This window comes from Amblyomma maculatum, chromosome 10 (genome assembly GCF_055883805.1).
Source record: "Amblyomma maculatum isolate TAMU_Amacu chromosome 10, ASM5588380v1, whole genome shotgun sequence".
In the NCBI taxonomy this organism is placed as follows: domain Eukaryota; kingdom Metazoa; phylum Arthropoda; class Arachnida; order Ixodida; family Ixodidae; genus Amblyomma; species Amblyomma maculatum.
This window is the reverse complement of record NC_139353.1, coordinates 111,150,556-111,170,734: the sequence shown is the minus strand read 5'-3', so window position 1 is coordinate 111,170,734 and position 20,179 is coordinate 111,150,556. Positions and strand designations below refer to the sequence as shown.

Below are 20,179 nucleotides of genomic sequence, written 5' to 3'. Positions count from 1 at the left end.
CAGGATCCTTGGCATAGATCGAAGCCTGAATAATTGTCCTCTTCTTGTGGTCAACTGCAGCTATTGTGAACTTGCCAGGTTCGCCGTAAGCCCCTATGTCCCCGTAGACAACTTCCGCGTCTTTAGACAATTGTTTTTCCAATGATTTGACTCTGGCTTTCCTTCGACCCTTTTGTAACTCATGGTGAATGTGCTTGGGTATAGGGTTCACATAGATGTTGTTTCTTGTGGATGTCGGAATTTGTGATTTGATCTCAGAAGTTCTTAGTGCCTGCCGTAGCCCTAGTTTTGACAGGATTTCCCTACCCGCCTGCATTGTTGTTAGGCGTTGTTTCTGACTCTCTAGAACCTCCTCCTTGAGCTCCTCGAAGTTGTTGTGCACTCCGAGTGCCCAAAGACGTTCCGTTGATGTTGTTGGCGGGAGGTATAGGGCCGTTTTATTGGCTCCTCTTATGATAGTGTCAATGGCCCTTTTATCAGTGAATCTAATTTCGTGATATGGGAGCCCGTAGGTGATCCTGCTAACGACTAGGGCCTGTACAAGGCGTAGGGTGTCCTCCTCCCTCATCCCTTTAAGGTGCCAGGTCACCCTTCTAATCATTCTGGAAATTTGTTTGACTGTGGTTTTGAGTGTCTTGATTGTATAATCCACTCTCAAATTGCTTTGTAACCAGAGCCCCAAAACTCTGATCTTGTCCTTCTCTTGAATTATCTGGTCTCCTAGAGAGAGCTGAATTTCTCCTGGGGACTTGTAATTTCTTCTGTGTAGCCTGATAAGTTCGGATTTTTCTGGGGAGCATTGAAGACCACTCTCCCCGGCAAATTCCTCGACTAGGTCTATAGCGGCTTGCAGAGCTTCTTTTTGCGCCAAGGATTCCTGAGTAGCCCAGATGGTGTCGTCCGCGTATAAAGTGAAGCCAATATCAGTGCGGGACAACAGTTCTTTTGCTAAATTTATCATTGCTATGTTAAATAGCATTGGAGAGATTATATAACCCAGCGGTGTACCTTTGTTCGGCATGGGTACTTTTGGTGATCGGATCTCTCCAATTCCTATGGTGGCTGTGCGACCTGAGAGGAAAGCCTTCACGTATCTGAAAATTTTCTCCCCGCAGTTGATATTGTTTAATTCTTGCAATATGGTTTGGTGGCCAATGCTGTCGAATGCTCCTTTGAGATCTAGTGCCAGAATGAAATTTTCGCCTTTTCGGGGTATGGCGTTGATGACTTCTTCCCTAATCCGGAGGAAAGCATCTTGCGTGCAGAGTCCCTTACGGAAGCCCATCATGCAGGAAGGAAAGATGTTGTTTTCGTCGATGTAATTTTGGAGCCTTAGGTGGACTACTTTTTCATAGAGTTTTCCCAGGCAAGAAGTGAGGGAGATAGGACGGAGACTCTCCACAGCCGGTAGCTTTCCAGCCTTTGGTATGGTGATGATATCCGCGTGTCTCCAAGCTGATGGGACCTGTCCCTTCTCCCACAGTTCTTCGTTGATGTACTTTGTTAGGTCTTGCAGATGTTCGGTGCTTAAGTTCCTAATCATAGCGTAGGTGACTTTGTCTCCTCCAGGGGCAGTGTTTCTTGTAAATGTACGGGCGGCTGTGTAGACCTCCGCCAGTGTTATGGGGGAGTCAAGGGAGGGGTTTGGTTGACCCGCATATGAAGTTTGGCAAAGCCGGAGTAGGGTCTCCTATGTATTTCTTGTGCATGGCGGTGATCAACTCTGCATCTGTGCCCGGGTATTTATGGGCTATGGTGTGGAGGGTTCTTCTTGTGGTCGTTTTGGTTTTTGATGTGTCTATCATGCTTCTTACGTGGAAACATTCTACTATTTTTTTCTTCCTTTTCCACCACCTAGCGCGGTTAGAATGATGGACTCTAAACTAATAGGCGGAAAAAACTAATTTGTTATTTATTGCCGATATATATGCTGCGCGCCATATAAATGTACCGGGGCTTGTCATGCTCGCAGTCTGCGCAAAAAACTGCCATTTTTTTCTTTTTTTACCACCGTGTGAATGCCCAAAACTAAAATGGCAAACTCGGGTCTTCCGGCTTTTCATTTTCCATGGATTGCTTCTAGAAAGTACACATATCGTATTCGTTCCTTTCCCCAGGTAAACAGACGATGCTGCGCGTAGGTCCTTATGGATAATGCAAAAGCACTAGGACAAAAAACGGCTGAGAAAACGGTCATTTGTTCGATCAACTTGCGGCAACGTTTTCTTTCTCGGCAATGAAAAAGCTACCTTCTAATCACTAATTTAATGTCACATAATCGTGCTACGGCCACATGGTTTCGTTTTGTATGCGCGTTCTCACTAACAACTGAATTTGTACTAGAGGTTAAGTAGACCCCGGGATGTAATCGGCGTCCACTACAAGCATATTGGGTCGGGAGTGCTAGCCGGCTTCCTGACCAACATGGCACGCGGCCGACCGTGGGCTGCCAAATGCCCGAGCAACCGTTGCCAAACAGGTCGGCGTTCAGTTGTGGTTACAAGCTCGGGCCATGGTTGATGGCCGATTTCTGGCCAACCTAGTACATGGCCGACCATGGGCCGCCCAATGGCCGAGCTACCATGGCCAAATTGGTCGGCGTTCAGTCGGGTGCTCGAGCTTGGGCCTTGCTTGATGGCCGACTTCCGCCCTACCTGGCACATGGCCAACCATGGGCCGTCATTCGACCGAGCCCCAAATGCCAGCAGGTCGGCTGCCGACCAGCTGCCGATGACCGGCCATAGGTCGGCAGTCGGCCAATGCTGCTTGGGATGGACCGCTTGTCATGAGGTTTCCGGCACAGCTTAATCGCGCGAGTAGGCGATTAGCATTTTGTTCAATTGATGGCTTGGTAGGATTTATAATTTTCTATGTTTGAAATTTGGGCGAGTTGAATCCTGAACATATTGAAGGCCACGCGAAAAAACGATGACGAAAGAGTTTTGTATTCTACTCCTTGGTCGTCATTTTTTGCGCTAAGATCAATATGAATTCATAGTTTAGGTTTGGGAATCCAGCTTCTCTTTGATGTCAGCAAAAGCTTCCCAATTTGTATAGCGAACTTCATGCCGCTTGGAGGCTACTGAAAAGCCGCCAACCCATCAGGAACGTGATCGCTACCGCGAGTCTCAATGTCCACAGAGTAGCAGATATCACGTAGACATCAACGTACTGGACCTTGCTTTTTTTAATAATTGATTTGGCTGGAGAAATGGTAAATTGATGGATAGAGCAAATTCAAATGGCAGCCCGCCTCAGGCAGTTCCTCTGACGATTCCACATCATGATGACGTGTGCTGAAATCTTACGTTACAATTTGTAGTCGCACAATATTTTGTAAGCGTTGAATATCAAAATTAGCACGAGGTGGTATGTACGCCAAAAATACTGTAAACTGCGTGCTCATACACTTCACAGTGGCTGCAACGCATTTAATATTTGGATCGGATGGTATAGGATGCTGCATGAAGGTGAATTCTTTCCGGATAGCCAGAACAACTTTACATGCACACAAATCAAATAGATTTCTAACATCATCTTCACTGTCCGCATATCTCTACCTCTTAGTGCAGCTATGAAAGCTTTCTCTGAACCGTCACCCAGGCAAGGAAAGTAACTCGACCACTGTGATCATCTGTAGCGCTTATCACCTGCGGGTAGAGTTCCGCCTTTGATAGAAGGCATAGTTTTGGTTCTGTCTTGAATTCAAATTAACTCATTTCGATCCTTCTCACTTTGGAACGCCTCACTATTTCGTCCCGTACCGCACATTAAGCAGCCTAAGACCTCGTTAAAATTTTGACCTGTAATCTCGCTTGAAAGTACTTTCTTTGGCGAAGGCAGTTGTAAAAGGTACGAAAGTTTCTATTGGGGAAATGAAGTTCCAAGCGAGAGTAGAAGAAAGGCAATTAAACCGGTTGATACTAAAGCGCCTCCCAATCTCGTGCCATCACTTGCAATATAGAATATGCAACAGCGGAAATGAAGCCGACTGAAAACTGACTTCGCGTTTTCCGTAACAGCTTATGCACCGACCGCGAAAGAAAAACATTGACATTAAAAACGCTCTACTAGCCTGTATATCTTAGCGCTTTCGGTAACTCTTTCGGTAGACCACTAGAAGCGCAATTTGGATGCCGTGGATTCAGATCTCTGCGACGATACGTTTCTAAATTTTCAGTAATTTTTTGTCAGTTATCCTTAATTAATTGTTATTTCCGACTAATCAAAACCTGAAACAAACACTCTGTATACTTTTTGGTACCAGTGGCTTGGCTCTCTTCGTTTGCATCTTTCGTTATGGTATTTCGTGTGCCATGTTGACAATATGTGCTTTTGCTACATTCCACAATGAGACCCTCTTTAATCTGAAGATCACGTATGCTGGAAATGAAGTGGATGAAATACACCTTAAGTGAAATACATTGTAACGGGGTACAGAAATGACGCACAACGCCTACTTCCTTTGTTTGTGCCACGGGCGTATTCATTTTGTCGTGTATACCTTCTGACGAACACCACATGAATTTGCATCAAACTTTCACGTATGTTTTTTCTTGAGACAGTTCACTTCTAAGTAAAGCATTGCGCTCTTTCACCTTTTTTTCTTCAGTAAATTAGACAGCAAATCATTCTCCTTGGACTCGCCCGAATGTTTCACTTTGCTGCTATTGTACATCATTAACCATCTAAGTTATAAAATAATTTGAAATGAAAATACAACAGATTTATATAATATATTCGTGAGGCTGTGACTTATAAAGACCAAACCTTTATTAAGTGCAATAAATTTTACAAGAACACAGCCATAGTTTCAATAGCAGGAATAAATAAGCTAGGAATAAATTGTACATGTACACAAAAGCATTTATTATTAGGAATTAATCCTACATATGCATACAAGATATCACTACTTAACTATGCAGGAAACAGAAGACGTATTTAAGAAACATAGTTTTTTCTCTGAGCAATACAAAGGAATGCTTTTGTTGCTAATTTAGGAAACCAGTGGCAAGACATTTAGGCAGACTAATGTCTTGAAACATAGGTAAAGTATTGAGGGAATAGCATATAGTGTGATTTCGAAGAAAAACTGCGCCAGTAAATTCTCGGGCTGAGGGTTCTAATATATACCGACTCTGATGCGCAATTTCTTTTAAAAAACAGTTTTGCGAATTATGCATCTACAGCAAACTAGAACAATTACAGAATCCATCTAGAAATGGGAAAATGACAGGAATTTGATTTAGACGTATTTGAAGCGATGACTAAGCAGCAAGATCCAAACAAATCACACTAACAGATCAGAAGAATATTCCAGGCTATAGTCGGGGCCTTTTGAAACGAGAACTACACCGTATAGCTAGTTCCTTGCGTAACTTAGAAAGCTCTCCATTCACTGCTTCCAATGAGGCCGTTTGCTGTCTGAAGATCTCGGCGTTTTCTTTCACCTGGCGTTCGTTCTCCTTCCGCAAAGCCTTTATCTCCTCGATGAGGGAAGCCATGGTCTGGATGTTTTCCTGCAGAGCAGCTCCCATTCTGCCCACGTCCGCAGCTGGTTGAGCGAGGGTGTCTTCACCGCTTTTAGTTTCAAGGGTTTCGTCTACTTCGTTCGGCGGCAGTTCTTGATGGTATATGCTGCACAAGTGGATTGTAATTCGAAGTTTAACAGCCCGCCTACTGACAACATTTTGTAACAATAGAGGACGTATCGTAGGGCAAAACATTCGCTGGGACGCTGTACAGCAGTGGGTAGACAGCGCCACAGGTAATCGTTCTAGGGAAGATCGCACGTTCTAAATTTCACCCCCCACGTCTAAATGAGCAGTGACAATAAAAAAAACGCCATACGAGTAACATCATATACGCGGCGTTTCACGCAAATCGAAGACAAAAGGATGACCGAACCTTGGTAAAGGCTAGCATCTAATACACTCCCAGCTGGTGGTGCGCTCCTTGCATTTCCTTTCAAATATAGGCTAACTGATTATGAAGACATAATTAATTCTTCGTTGCATGTCCAAATGCGTTTCATCAAGTGGTAGAGGAGATTACGGCGGAATATTGTAATCTACTTATCTACGAAATGACTTTTTTTTCAGCCTGCCAAGATGTTATGCGAAACATTCACAAAACGAAACACATTTCGCTGTTTTGCTAATGCATTGCGGCACTGTCAGACTCGTTTAAAAGGAAGTCAGCTTATGTTCTCCCAGGTTCGAGTCTGCGGCCGACGGGACTGTCAGTGTTCTTTTGAAAGTACTTTAGAGCGAGGAAAACACAGAAAGCTCGCGCCACGATCCACGACAAGTGGCGTGCTGGTTACGGATTGCCAATTCATACGAGGATTTTATTCAGCTATGGGCATGCAAAACAAATTTGGATTGAAAAAAGAAATTTCACGTAGTTCAAGGTAGCACCATTTTATTTGTATTGCCGTGAAACACTGTAATCTTTATTTGCTGCAGCAAGCAACACCTGGAATTTAGTCTATTTACTTTGTTCATAGATTAGAAGGATGTCGTGCTCTTTGTTCACGTGCAGTTTCGCTGAGCATTGGATTTGTATTTTTGTTTCTTTTTTTTATTTTTTTTCGTGCAAGATGAATGGAAATATATATCGAATGATTTCAGCCACCCGCGTCTTCTTCCATATTGTTCCTAATTATTGTAGTCACCATTGACAGCTTTATCGAAATTTTCATTCCCTGACTCTAAATTGAAAGCTGAGGTATGCAACGGCATTCCTATTTCAACGACCGCCGCGGATGCTTTCTTTATCGCTGCCGCCGAGTTTATCAGTCGTTTTTCGAGCGTAAGTTAGTCTCTTCAAAATCTCATTTCATCCCCATCCCATTCTCTTCATTAGACATTTTGGTTCATTCAAACCATCGTTGCGAGAGCTGCAGTTGGTTAGCGCACAATTGCAGTCATATAATGTTTTTCAATATTTGTTATCTGCATTCATATACGGAGAAAAGAAACACGCAGTAGATGCGCCAGAACAAAATTTATAATTTTTATTTAGCCCCCACAGTCTAACGAAACTTACTCCTGAAGTGACTAATTTTGTTTTCTTCATTAGCGGTCAATAACGTACAGCCTTTGTCAAAAATATACAGCCCGAAGGTTTTCCTTCTAAGCCCCGTAACGGGACTCGTATCACAACTCTGGCGTTCGTAATCTCCAAGATTACAAAACTCGTCCTCATTCTGCTCTGGCTTTCAATCATATTCCAGTATTGCTACTAGAAACAGCTTTACAGGGCTTAGAAGCGGAACCGTTGGTCTGTATATTTTTGACAAAGACTGTACATAGAGGCATAACAACCACTAGCCAACGTTTGGCGTAAACAATGAATTAAAACTTTTTTCATTTTAATCACACCGTCAATCACACCCATCCACTGAGGCTGCTCAGGCTGACAACGAAGAACGTTTCTGAGAAATATTAAACTTTCAATGAAGTTGCTCCTTACCGATCGTGCATTTTCTTCCGCGTGCCTAAATGCTACCCGCGCTTTCTAAATACTGTGGAGACCTAGCACCAAAATCACGTCGTAAGGGAACTCGTCCCTTTGCAAGGGCCGAAACCGGATGACGTAAGGATTTATGTGTAGTTCTTTTTTTTAAGTTCTTTGTAATATATCCCATTGAAACTCAGTGTCCCAGTGGTCTATAAAAACGTGATCGATTGTGCAGTTGAGGGTCATAAGCCACGTTTTTACAGGAACGGTACCAGAGTGAAATTAAAATATAGCATAAATAAGCGCTGAATGACTACACTCTGTGTCACTAGTTTCAATTATCGAAACGTTTTCTGCTTTTATTTGTTTCTTGTGACGTCGGACATTTTTTGTGTATTCCAAAAAATCAAAAAGTCACTCAATACAAGTAAAAAATCAGGAATCATCTGTATACGTTTATTTTTATTTCGCACTGTTTATTATCAAAAAGCAATCAGGTAAATACAGAAACAAAATAGGAATTGGTATACGATCGGTAGCCTTCATATATACCGAGCGCTTGCATCGGGGTTTGTGAGTGTAAAATTACTTGCAAATTCTAGGGCATTAATACTTCATACAGCAATAATTTAACCGCATTCAAGGTCACTCACTCGTTCTGCCCTTATTGGCCAAAATGCCAAATACTGATTATGTTTTTTGTTAAACTGCATTTGAATGACGAGTCCTATCTATCACTGCCCGATGCCATCGAGGGCGACTCACTCACATCACACAGTATGTTTCACACTGTGCCGTACGCGACAGGATTGGCGTTCGCACACCTCGGCAGAACGGCAGCGGGTGCGTGCGGCTCGTCTGCAAGCCTGTGTCTTTGCAGCGTGATGTCACGCAAAGCAGTGTTCTCCGGTTCTCACGCGGGAATTTCAATTTTGATTGAAGTATTTTGCTCATTTAACATATTTGCTCGCCTATTGTAAAATATGTACTTATGTACTGTGATGACTAATCCCTCAGCAATATAAGTCATTAACTGGGTGCGGTCGCAAAATCGCCGGACTTGCCCTTTAACGTGCCCACACATCGCCCAGCATACGGACGCCTTTGCGTTTTGCTTCCATCGAAACGCAGCTGCCGTGGTCGGGATCGAAATCGGGCCCACTCCGGTTCAGTAGCCGAGTGCGTTACCCACTGAGCCACCGCGGCAGGTGTGGCGAGCGAAACAGTAGCAGCAGGAAGACGGGGTGAAACAAAACAAATGGCCGTTATGTGCTCAACATGCTATATGCCAAATTGGAACCTGAGTGAAATTCAAACGGGCCAACTACTCATTGGGGAACCGCTTCTTTGAACGGATAATGCTGTTCAATCGAGCGCATATCGGCGGTGCGTTCAAATCTATGTATTAATATCAAGATGTTATTACACTTCAGTTGTGACCTTAACTAGGTGATAAGGAGACCGGAGTAGTCTGCACGATTAGTTGTGTTCGTACGCGTAAAATTTCTAGTCTAAATGTACCCTCAATTTGAAGGAGTCGCACCATCGACCTTTGGTGGTCAAATTTTGAGTTCGATGAGGACGGAGGGGTGCGAATCTGGCGATCCACGTGCGAGACACGTGCGGGTGGTATCAAACGATTCGTCTCGGCGAGATCTTTGCGAAATTAGATTGCGATGTACAAAAGCTTACGTCCTTGCATTTGAACTCAAATCGGCTGTGGCTGCATTTTTTTTTCGAAATATGTTCTTGAGGGTTGTGATGTGTTTTAGGGTGATAGCCAACTAAGGCCATCGTGCGCAAACTCAGAATATTTTCCTGACTTGCCTCCATCGGCAATACGTTATTATATTAAAACTAAAGCCTCGTCGCCTATTACTATGTGGCATCAGTTGCAGTAACACCTATTCAAAGCTGAAACCATTTTGTGCAGAGCCGTGGAACCAGAAGAAGATGATAGAGAAATCGGCAAACATAATAAATATTATATTTAGTCATGATATGTAAGATGAAAGCATCTGAGTAGAGCAGAAATTTGGGCGATTTGGTACATATTCATTTCACTCACAGCGCACTAAGACGGGACTAAAGACGGAGACTGAAACACAAACAGGCGCTGACTATCAAGTTTGGTTTATCTAAGAATGAAACACATTAATACTCCTTGAAACAACTTTTCACTGTAAGAAAGTAATATAAACGGTATGTGGGCAGACATATATGCCATTTCCTTTCCTGATAGGGGAACGGAAGGCCTGTCGCTGCAAGTAGTGGTATGATTATGAATATGAAAGGCCTCCATTACCTCGCGTGTCACCTTATCTTTGTGCCGAAACATAATGCGTGTTTTTCTAGTCTTGAGTACATTAATTTGCACTTTTTGCATATAAAAGTTGACTGGGCCGTAGGATCGCCTTTTGCTTTCTTTATTCATATTCTTTTTCGTGTTTGCATTTCTGATTTCTGCCGTGAACGGCTGTGTACGATAGAGCGTCCGTTTTTCTTGTGTTTTTATGTTCCCTTATTCGCGTATGCACACACCTCGCAGTTTGCCAAGTGTATACGTGGCGCCGCATCACACGCGGGGCAAGCCCGGTCTCGGTTGTTGCTTAACTAGCGATAGGCGAGGATAGTAGGGTTTTAGACGAGCGACGTGCACAGTTTGTGTAGGTGGTCCAGTGCAGTCTGGCGTGAGAAGCAGGGGCGTTATCTTGTAGGTCACGTCAATAAGTTTCTCCGAGACGAGGTATGGAGAAACTTGACGGGGTAGTTTCTTGCACAGCACCACACGGCGGGCCGGCTACCAAAGAAGGAGGTGGCAGTCAGGCGGATAGCGTGCATTGCGATGGTGATTATCGTAACGATGTTTTTGCGTCGTATGGTAAGCCCTGAAGTGATGCAGGGCAATGTTTCTGCAGGCATCTGCACGTGCTATTGCATCAGAAGCATAACTGTTCAGATGGTCATCAACAGGCAGCACACTGTCAAAAGGGAGCATAGGGTCTCGCCCAAAGAGGAGATAAAAGGGTAAGTAGCCGGTGGTATCACAATGAGACGAATTGTATGCAAATGTGACGAATCGCAAAGTGACTTACCAGTCACGATGGTGGTCAGAAACATACATGGTCAGCATGTCCGTAAGTACACGGTTAAGGCGCTTAGTAAGGCTATTCGTTTGGAGATAAGCTGTGGTAAATATATGGCGGGTAGGGCATGACCGGAGCAAGTTGTCAGCAACTTTAGTAATGAAGCACGGGCCTGGATACGTAAGTAGTTGACGGGTAGTGCCATGAAGCAGAATGACATCACGAAAAAGAAAATCAACGACGTCGGAGGCACAGCCGGTCGGGATAGCTCGCGTTATAGCGTAACGCGTTGTGCAGTTAATGGTGACTGCAATCCATCTTTTGCCGGCATTCGCACTGTTCTTGCCCAGTTCAAGCATGGCGTCTCCCGTGTAATTCCCTATGTCATCCACCTGCTATTTCCATGTGAGCGCAACTATCCAATTACCGAAGGCGAACGGGGCACTTGTTTGGCCGTTGACTAAATTCCGCCTTTATCTGTTTGGGTGGCCCTTTCGCGTAGCGACAGACCACCCTGCCTTGTGTTGGTTGTCGCCACTTAAGGAACCAACTGGGCGCTTACGTCGCTGGGCCTTGCTCTTACAGGAATACACATTTGATATTACCGACACGTCAGGCCGATTGCAATAAGACGCTGACGGTTTGTCCCGCCATCCCGTGGACCCTGCTGAATCACTCGACTGTACTGCTGACGACTACGTGTTGTCCATCACGGAGTGTCGGCGCGTCGGCGCCAAACAGGGTCTTAACCCTTCGCTACAACCCATTATCTACCAGCTGCGCACCAACGACTCCGATCCTTCCGTCTAAATGATCGTTCTGCGTGACGATACATTGTTCAGGCGCAACAAGCGTTCAGATGGTACGGGCCTTTTGCTCGTGGTCCCTACTCATCTTCGTTCAACTGTTTTAGCCCAGCTTCATGACACCCCTACAGCAGGGCACCTGGGACTGTTACGCATGCATGATAGCGTGCGCCGCCGTTTTTCTGTCCTGGCTTTTATTGCTCTGTTCACCGCTACGCTGCCGCTTGTGACACGTGTTAGCGTCAGAAAATGCCACTGCTTCAGCTTCCGTGTGGTCGTCGTTCGAACCCAGGGTCCAAACCATAATCTACGTCTTCCGACATCGCGGCTACACACCGTAACAATATATCTATGGTGACTGCACCACCAAGATTATTCTTCCACAAAGATCGAAAGCAAACACCTAGGAGATGCTAATTACCAATACGGGTGACAATGCGATAAAGTAAACCTCGTGATCTGTCATGTACGATAACACGTATTATCCACTACCACACGCACAATGCATGGTTGCATACAAAGTACGTCATCATACATACTTCTTCAAGATATAAGAATTCAAAGCAACCGAATGGGAGCCAGATTCTTCTCTCGACTCCCTTGATTTCACTAGAAACTGAGAGGGTGATACCTGGCGTACTAGCTAGAGGCCAAATACTGGTACTGTGCTGTAAATCTCTGTCCATGTAAATGCTTCCCGACATCGCCAGCACATTACCAATTATTTCCCTGTGGTTTGACGCTGCATTGAGCGTATTACTCTTTTATTTGCCCGTGACAACTATCCCAAGTAACAGGGCACGGATGGCGTTTGTTTCTTTGCAGGGTTAATTAGCTTCCCGTAGCGAGTCAGGCTGTGAAGGACATTGTCGTGGAAGGCTATGAAATGTTCGAGCATCTGCGATCTTTTAAGGTGCACAGACATCGCACAGTACACAGGCGCCTTGTATTGCACTACCACCGAAAAGCGGCCAATGTGACCGAGATTTGATCTCATTTTGTAAAAGGAAACAGCGCAAAGAGACAAAGACACGGGTGGAGTAGACACACACGAGGGCTGACTAACAAATGATAGTATTTAATGCCTGAGCATATTGTCACAAACAAACGTGTCAAGCAGCAGAACCCAGCTTTTCTTGTAATGAAGTGAGGCTTGAGCGAGATGGAGAAGATGCTCGGCCAAGCGCTAAGATATGGTTCAGCCACATGGTGGCGTAAGAAGACAGAGGTGTGGCATTGCCCCTTCCCTTTCAAGAAGCATCGACCCGATACCCCAGACGTAGGGGAACAATAGATAAGCAGGGCAAGTCAAACGGGCGAGTCTCTGGCTCTAGTTTCAACCCTAGAAAGGGTTAACCCTTATAATGCGGCATCATTCTGGTGACGTGAACTACTTCAGACTTTGGCTGTCGAGCGGAGTTGAGAGTTCAATGTGGGAGCACCTCATAGTTCACTGCCCTTAAGCGGCGGAGCACCTCGTAGGGGCTAAAGTAACACCGAATAAGCTTTTCAGAGCACTCTCGCAAACCGATCGGGCTCCACACACAGATCTGGTCACCGGGAGTGTACGTCACCCCTCTCGGGCGCAGGTCTTAGCGCTGGTCTTCGTGTTCTTTTTGGTGCAGAATTCGCCGTCAAACAAGCTGCCGTTCGGCTTCTACACAACGATTAAATGGATACGCTCCCACGACAGCGGAGAGGGCAGAATCTCGAAGAAGCATGGCATCCAGCATAATAAAGGTTTCGCCTCCATGATCTAAATGGACGTAATCCCAACCACACTACAAGGGGCTTAACAGCATAATTTGGCCTGAATTGTAGGGGGTTCTCTCTTTACAGTAACACCTGCGACCCTCCTATGACAAAATAAGTAAGCCTTCGTATTAACCACTGACAAGCTCTTAACTGCTGAACGAATCTCGAGGGGCATCCCCGCTCTTACGACATGCACGTACTCTGAAGGCTTCCGCAATAGGGCGCTCCCCGCTGCGAGCTTCTTCCGCAAATTTGGTGTACAACCACTTCTATTCCTTTTCGAACGGCCCCTAGCTGCTCTTGCACTGACCTGCCCGATGCGAGTGACCTAACAGCATACCATGCGCCACCGCTCCAGCACCTTGGCTCTCAACTCGCCTGAGCCGCTGACTTTCAACCTGTGCTCGGCGCACTAAGGCACCATTCTCACCTACATTCTCCGCTATACAGCCTGCATGGTAATGAGCCAACTCGCGAAACGTACTTACCGCATCTGCGGTTGTGGGCGAAGAAGGACAAAGGGGCATTTTGCCAACAGCTGGACTAACTATCCCACTTTTCTGAGCGGGTTGGAAGGGGTGTATCGTCTTCTGGCAGTAGCTTGACAAGTAGCTCGGAATCTGCTCGAGATTGGCTTGTTTGGCTGACCCCGTCCGCAGTTTCTCTCGATACGTAGCGTAACAGCGGCGGCAAGCCTCTGCCATCTGGCTAGGCTTCGCATACTGGCCATGATCTCCCAGCGGACTGATCAGACGACTTACTACGGGGAGTTCCGCCATTCATTGTGAGCTAGCCTCCCCAACTGGTCTGCCAGTGAGGCCCCACGTCGGTGCGCCATTTTGTGAGGTTTCAAATGGGGCTCTGGCTCCTCTCTTCGAACCAAACGTCTCGCCGCTAGCTCAAGTCGCCTGGTGGCATGTAAGAACGACATACTGAGATACGCCAGCGGGCCAAGCTGTTTATTGGGATTCGAGTGTTCGTCCTCGGTCGTAACAGCATAGCGCACTCCGACGTCACGGCATCTTCGTCTCTCCCATGAGGCAGATGCTCCGTCGAAAGAATGTTGAATCCCCACAACCGTCTCGCAAGCAAAATGATCACCTTTCGCACCTGAAGAGCCGAGGAGGAGATGGCACGATTTCTTCGAGTTATTCGATAAGTGACAGAAGTTCGAAGTCGGCCCCTTGCTTTTCGGCTAAAGTGGACGTCGTGATAACACCGAGAAAAGCGGAGTCGTAGTCAGAGCCGTCCATGGGGCAGGGAAAAGGGGCGCATGAGAGTCAGTAACACTGTGTTTCTGGCCGGAGTCTGCACGATAGTAATCTCAAATTCTTCCAACCGAAGGCTCCATTCAGCAAGCCACCCCGATGTTCCTTTCAGGTTTGCTAGCCAACACAGTCAGTGATGGTAGCTTAATTACCACGCGAAACAGGCGGCCGCACAAGTCGACAGGAAATTTCACGACTTCCCGCACAACAGCGAGGCACTCTATTTCGTAGTTGAATAATTAACTTCGGAATGGAACGAAGTGCGAAAGGCTTATACAATTGCGCGTTCTGCACCGTCTTACTACTGAACAAGGACGGCACCGAGGCCAACATCACTGGTATCCATCTTCATCGACGTGGCCAACTATAAGTGTACATTGGAGGCAGGACTTCAGTTACCTGAAGGCTTCTGCCCCCAAAAGAACGGTTCGGCGTCTTTTGTCACGAGTGTCAGAGGCTCAACTAACTTTAAGAAATTGTGAACAAACCTCTAATACTACCCGCAGAGGCCAAGAAATCGACGCAAGCTCCGTTCATTCATCGGCTTGGGGAATTCAGCTATGGGGAATTCAGCTATAGTGGCCGTCTATTCTGAGTATGGGCGAAGGCCTCGACCGCTGACAATGTGGTCGACATACTTCAGTTCATGAAATGCAAAGGGGCATTTTTCAGGTATGAGAAAGAGACCGGCAGATCCGAAGACCTCGAAAAGAGCTAGTAAAAGTTTCAGGTGCTCGTCAAAAGTGTCCGAAAAAACCCCAACGTCATCGAGGTATACGAGACATGACTGCCACTTCAGGCCAGAGGGCCCGATGTTTCCCATTCGTTAGAATGTGGCAAGGGCAAAGCACAGACCATACGCAAGCACCTTAAAGTCACGCAATTCGTCTGGCGTTATAAAGCCGATCCTGACTTGGTGTTACTCGACAACCTCTAGTTGCCAATACAAACTTCGGAGGTCAAATGACGAAACGTTTCCATGGCGAATGTAGTGAAGGGAGTCGTCATAGCGCTGGGGGGGTACACATCTTTTTTCGTTGTTGAGGTGGCTGTAAGGCGAAGCCCTGCGGCTCGTTGGCAATTAGATGACGTCGTCCTAGAGCACTTAAGGTATTTTTTGGCGCAGAAGACACCTGGTAAGGTCGTTGGTCATCGGCAACTATAATTCGGTGCTTCGTTAGTGGCGTCTGTCGGATCTTGGGAGGTTGATGCCTAACAGTCGCGGGAATACTTGGAAAGATTCTCCGCGCAGCTTTTCTGACTTGTCAAGAGGTGGGTTATTGGCTGTAGGCTTGGAATTGTTAAATTCCGACGTGCTAGATCAAGCACACTGGTCTGTACACTCTTTAAGTTCTTCAAAATAAGCGAACGTCCTGTTCGCCGCCAAATGGTGGGGTTCACATGTAAAGTTTGTCACTAGCACTTCGGCTGACACCATGGACAAGTCGACAAGACCGTTAGTTACACAAAGTTGTCGAGTGAGAAGCAGTGACATGTTCGCTTCAGCAATGCTACGCGTGCGATGCTGTGATCACATTCGGGTTTGACGAACTTGCTCGCGCACGGAGGGATTGTTATATTGTCGACACATACGCGGAACATTGTTTTAACAAGTCAGTGTTACTATCAACGGTTCGATGTGTTGGAAATATTGTCACGACTGAAGTCACAGGGAGCCGTGAAGGTACACGTACTCGAGGACCAGAGAATGAGGTCGGCTTGTCGTTCCGATCCCAGAATCCAGCACTAGCGCGCCGCTCGTGCCAATAACAACCGCTTCGTCGTCGTCGGCGCCAAACACGGCTGTCGCGCGGCGCTAGGCACGTGGCGATATTACCATGAGCTCCCGATAGCCGATAACCACACCTTACTCTTGACGGAAATCCATGCCAGGAATCAGATCTCTTGAGCACTATTTCAATACGGCAACGATGCCAGTGAAAGTCAAAGCACGGATCTCTATTCGGCAAGTGCATAGGCCAATCGGCGTCGTCACATGGCCATCGGCAGTACGCATCATTTGTCCAGACCAAGGCCCAGAACTTTACGGAGTCTGGTAGCTAGCTGGCTGCTCATGACCGAAAAATCGGCGCTGGTATCCACTACGGCGGTCACTTCACAATTGTCGGTGGTTTCAAAAAATTTCAGCAGAAACTATGGGTTCGCAGAATGTCGGTAAGTTCGTTAGACCGGATTGTCGCCGCTCGAGCGGTCGCGTCAAATTGTCGTATGAAGTCTTTGAATCTGAGCAGTAGCGGCGCCTCACCACCGGATGCCGCTGTGTTTAGTTTTCCCGGCTAAGGGACGTGCCTCTGAATTATCCGGAGGAGGAGGATCCACTGAGTGAAGCAAAGTGCCTCGAGGATGATCGCTACTTCCGCTGCGGTGACGTCGGGTGCACCTCGTGAGCGGCCCAATGTCCTGCGGTCTTCGCCATAGCGCGCTCAAGGCGCATTCGGTGGCGATGGCAATGCGGTGGCAATGGTATGCACAATTGCAAGATTATGCTCAGGCTCCCTACAGTGATCACAGAGCGGCCGTATGTTGGGAATGCGCCCCAAGTTCACTTCGCTGATATCAGGACTCAGGTCTTGCTGCGGCTCGGCGGGGCACGGGTCTTTTTGCTGCTTGACGAGACTCAGGTAGCGGGGACGTTGTCCGGCAATAGGGCGGAACGAATTCGGCTCGGGATGAGATCGGCATAAAACTTGATCCATGGTTCCGTTAGTGCCGCTGGTGATGGCTGCACCGCTCGTCGGATTTCATCACGTATGACGTCTAAAATAATTGTAGATAGAGCATCGAAGTGAAGGTTTTGAAGATCTTCGAAAACAACGCTGCTCACAAGTTATCGCAGTGCCTCGTCCCTGGTGGCAGGCATAAACGCGCATTAGTGTGAGGCCGCTAGAGTTGTCTGACGGCCGTATTGGGCACTCCATTCTTGCACTGACCGTTCCATACTTGCAGCTTCTTTGGTAAAATCAGGGACAGTTCTTGGAGGGCCACGAATGAGGCCAACCTGCACCAGCTCCTTCATAACACGCATCAGGTGCCGTAACTTCTTGCTTCAGGCATGGAAGGTCGGCCCGACTGAAATGTCGCATCACGCCTTCGACAAACATGGCCACGCTCTCACTTAACGCCTGAGAGCTCGAACGAGTGGCAATCTCTGCGTTTCATTTCGTGCTTTAGAGCTAAATGTTGCGAACAATTCACGGCGAAAAGATGCCCAGTTTGCAAATATCGCCTTGTTGTCAAACCACGTTTTTTATGCTTCTTGCTGCGCTAAGTACACGTTCAACAGCTTCCGCTCGTCATCCCATTTTGGTTGAACGCGGCCACGCAATCACAATTGCCCAATTGGTCTTCGCCATCTCGTACTTGCCACCGTCAAATGATAGCGGGGATCGAGATACGAGAAGAAAAAACGGTGGCGGCCCGTAGCGGATGTCATGGCTCACACCGATGCAGTCAGTTGCTCACACTGGAGTTGGAGGCCTCGGCGGCGATGGCTCACTTCATGGATGAGAGTGTCGTCCGCCTGTCGAACGGCAGCGTCACTGATCTCTTCTTGGTCAACGTAGATGGGATGATACCAGGCATGGTCAACCAAATGCACCGACAAGCGGTGTACGCAGAACAATCCAGCTGGTCTTTTATTGAGGTGAAGCTCGAGCCAGATGAACATTGCGCTCGGCCACGGGCCAAGACATGGTTCGACCACATAATGGCACCAGAAGAGAAACAGCGGTGTGGAAATATAAATACATGACAGGTGTACATCTGTCATTGTGTATTTATACGGCTACTTCATTCGTGCCTTCCTTTTATGCGCTGTTTCTTTTTATGACGTTAAATCAACAACTTGCCCGTCAACACACTTTCATGTTGCTCCCATGTCCTTGGGTGCAGGAGTCAAGCGCTGTGACCACTCAGCCACCGCGGTGGGTCGCAGATAAAATCTTTAGTGAAGTGATCTTGGATGGTGGCCGGAGGCTCTCCACACATTTCAAGTGGGAAGTGAAAATTTTGACAAGTAAGTTACAGCGTCCACGGCAGTTTTCAGTTGCGAAGGGGCCCTTATGCGATGGCATATTAAACGTCGAAAGAACAGCGCGACAAAAACACGAGGGCTATGGAACACGCAAACAAAAGACGGGCGCTAACCACCAACTGCTTTTTTCTAAAATCAAACGTAAAAATACCATGCATACTTGACCACGGGGCAGGCACTACGTGATAAAGCAAAGGGTGATAACACATACAAACAAGATCGTCATTTCTGCAGTTCAGCGGTTGCAAAACAAATTTACATCTGCTCGTGTTTGCTCCAGCCTAAGAAGGGATGATGGATAAAAAAGGATGGGTTCAAAGCCGAACTAAAGAAGAGCCCAGAAGTGAAAAAGTGGAAAGGCGGAATAAAAATCTTTAAAAATGTGCAAGAAATGCGAACAACTTACAACCATCGTAAGATGTTGCCTAGACAATAAAAAGTGAATAATTGGTTCACAGGAAGGGAAATGCGCAGTATCTGTGACACTTGCTCTGTGGACACCTGAACCGCACCGTAAGGGAAGGGAGGAAGGTGGGAGTGAAAGTGGAAAGAGAGAAAGGGGAGCCGTAGTGGAGGGCTTAGGAGTAATTTCGACCACCTGGGGACCATGTCAGCGCACGTTAAAGATCCCCAGGTGGTCGAAATGAAAAATGAATAAACTTGAAACTATAGACGCAAAAGTCAAAGTCGATAAACTAACCAACAGCCAATAAGAAGGCGGCAAAACTACGAAAACCAAGCATAAAAATAGCGCGAGAGCTTGAAAAAAAACAAAACAACAAATTATGAATAAATATTGAAACACACAGAGGAAGGAACACAGAGCCGTAAACAAAAGCTTCAGATGACTCATGCGCCCATTCGTGGCCGCCTCAAAAATATTGGCCGCCTTCCAAGAAGTTCCGTCCTTTGCTCTGCAGATAAAATGACGGAGAGCTGATGCATGCCTCCCTAGACTTATCAATGAAAAAAGCTTTAATGATATCCTGTTCCGTTTTGTTCTTTGCTGTCGCCAAGAACTTTGTGTTAGAGATCAGAGGCCTACAGACATGGCGGGGTTGATTGCAGTGATATGACATGTCCACCCGACCTGTTTTGGACATCAAGGAAGTGCTCATTGCCACTTTTAATAAAACAACTCCCAATATGATCAACATATAGTTTTCAAAATGTGAGAGGAATCTAATGCACTACTCCTATATGGCACTCTACGTACTTGCTGGCATGTTTACAGTACAAGCTGGCAATTTCTCTTTAAGAAGTCAGTAGCGAGGCTTGACATGGATGTGTCTTCTCGGCTCTATGCAAGTTGGCCAAGATTTGCTCGATCATAAACAGAGAGAAACAGCTATCTTCCACTGTAAAGCATCAAAACAAGTACACAAAGTGCCGGAGAAGAGTAGTGTAGTAGATTCATATCACATGTGAAAAAGTGTATATTGGCCAGACTGGGCGCTGTTTTAATGACAAAGGCTGTGAGCACTTCTTCCTATCAAAACCAAGTCAAGGGGACATATGTTATGTAACTGCAGTCAACCTCGCCATGTCTGTTAGCCGCTGATCTCTTACACAAAGTTCTTGGTGACAGCAAAAGACAAAACGGAAAGGGAAATCATTGAAGCTTGTTTCATTGATAAGGCTGGGGACGCATGCATCAGCTCTCCGTCAAGTTTTTTGAAAGACGATAAGGAAGTTCTTAGAAGGCACCCAATGTTTTTGATGCATCCAATAATGGGCGCATGTGTC

The 20,179-nt window shown here is 46.4% G+C and overlaps 1 protein-coding gene across 2 annotated transcripts in view; it reads right to left on the bottom strand.

Annotated features, from left to right (window-relative positions):
- Window positions 1-4,755: 4,755 nt before the first annotated feature.
- The window catches only part of LOC146177240 (uncharacterized), an 87,266-nt gene continuing 71,842 nt past the window's right edge, over window positions 4,756-20,179 (bottom strand). For both annotated transcript variants that reach the window (XM_084580409.1, XM_084580410.1), the window contains exon 6: window positions 4,756-5,637. In XM_084580409.1, coding sequence (XP_084436535.1) covers window positions 5,322-5,637 — 316 coding nt within the window. In that variant the 3' untranslated portion in view covers window positions 4,756-5,321. The remainder of the gene's footprint in view (window positions 5,638-20,179) is intronic.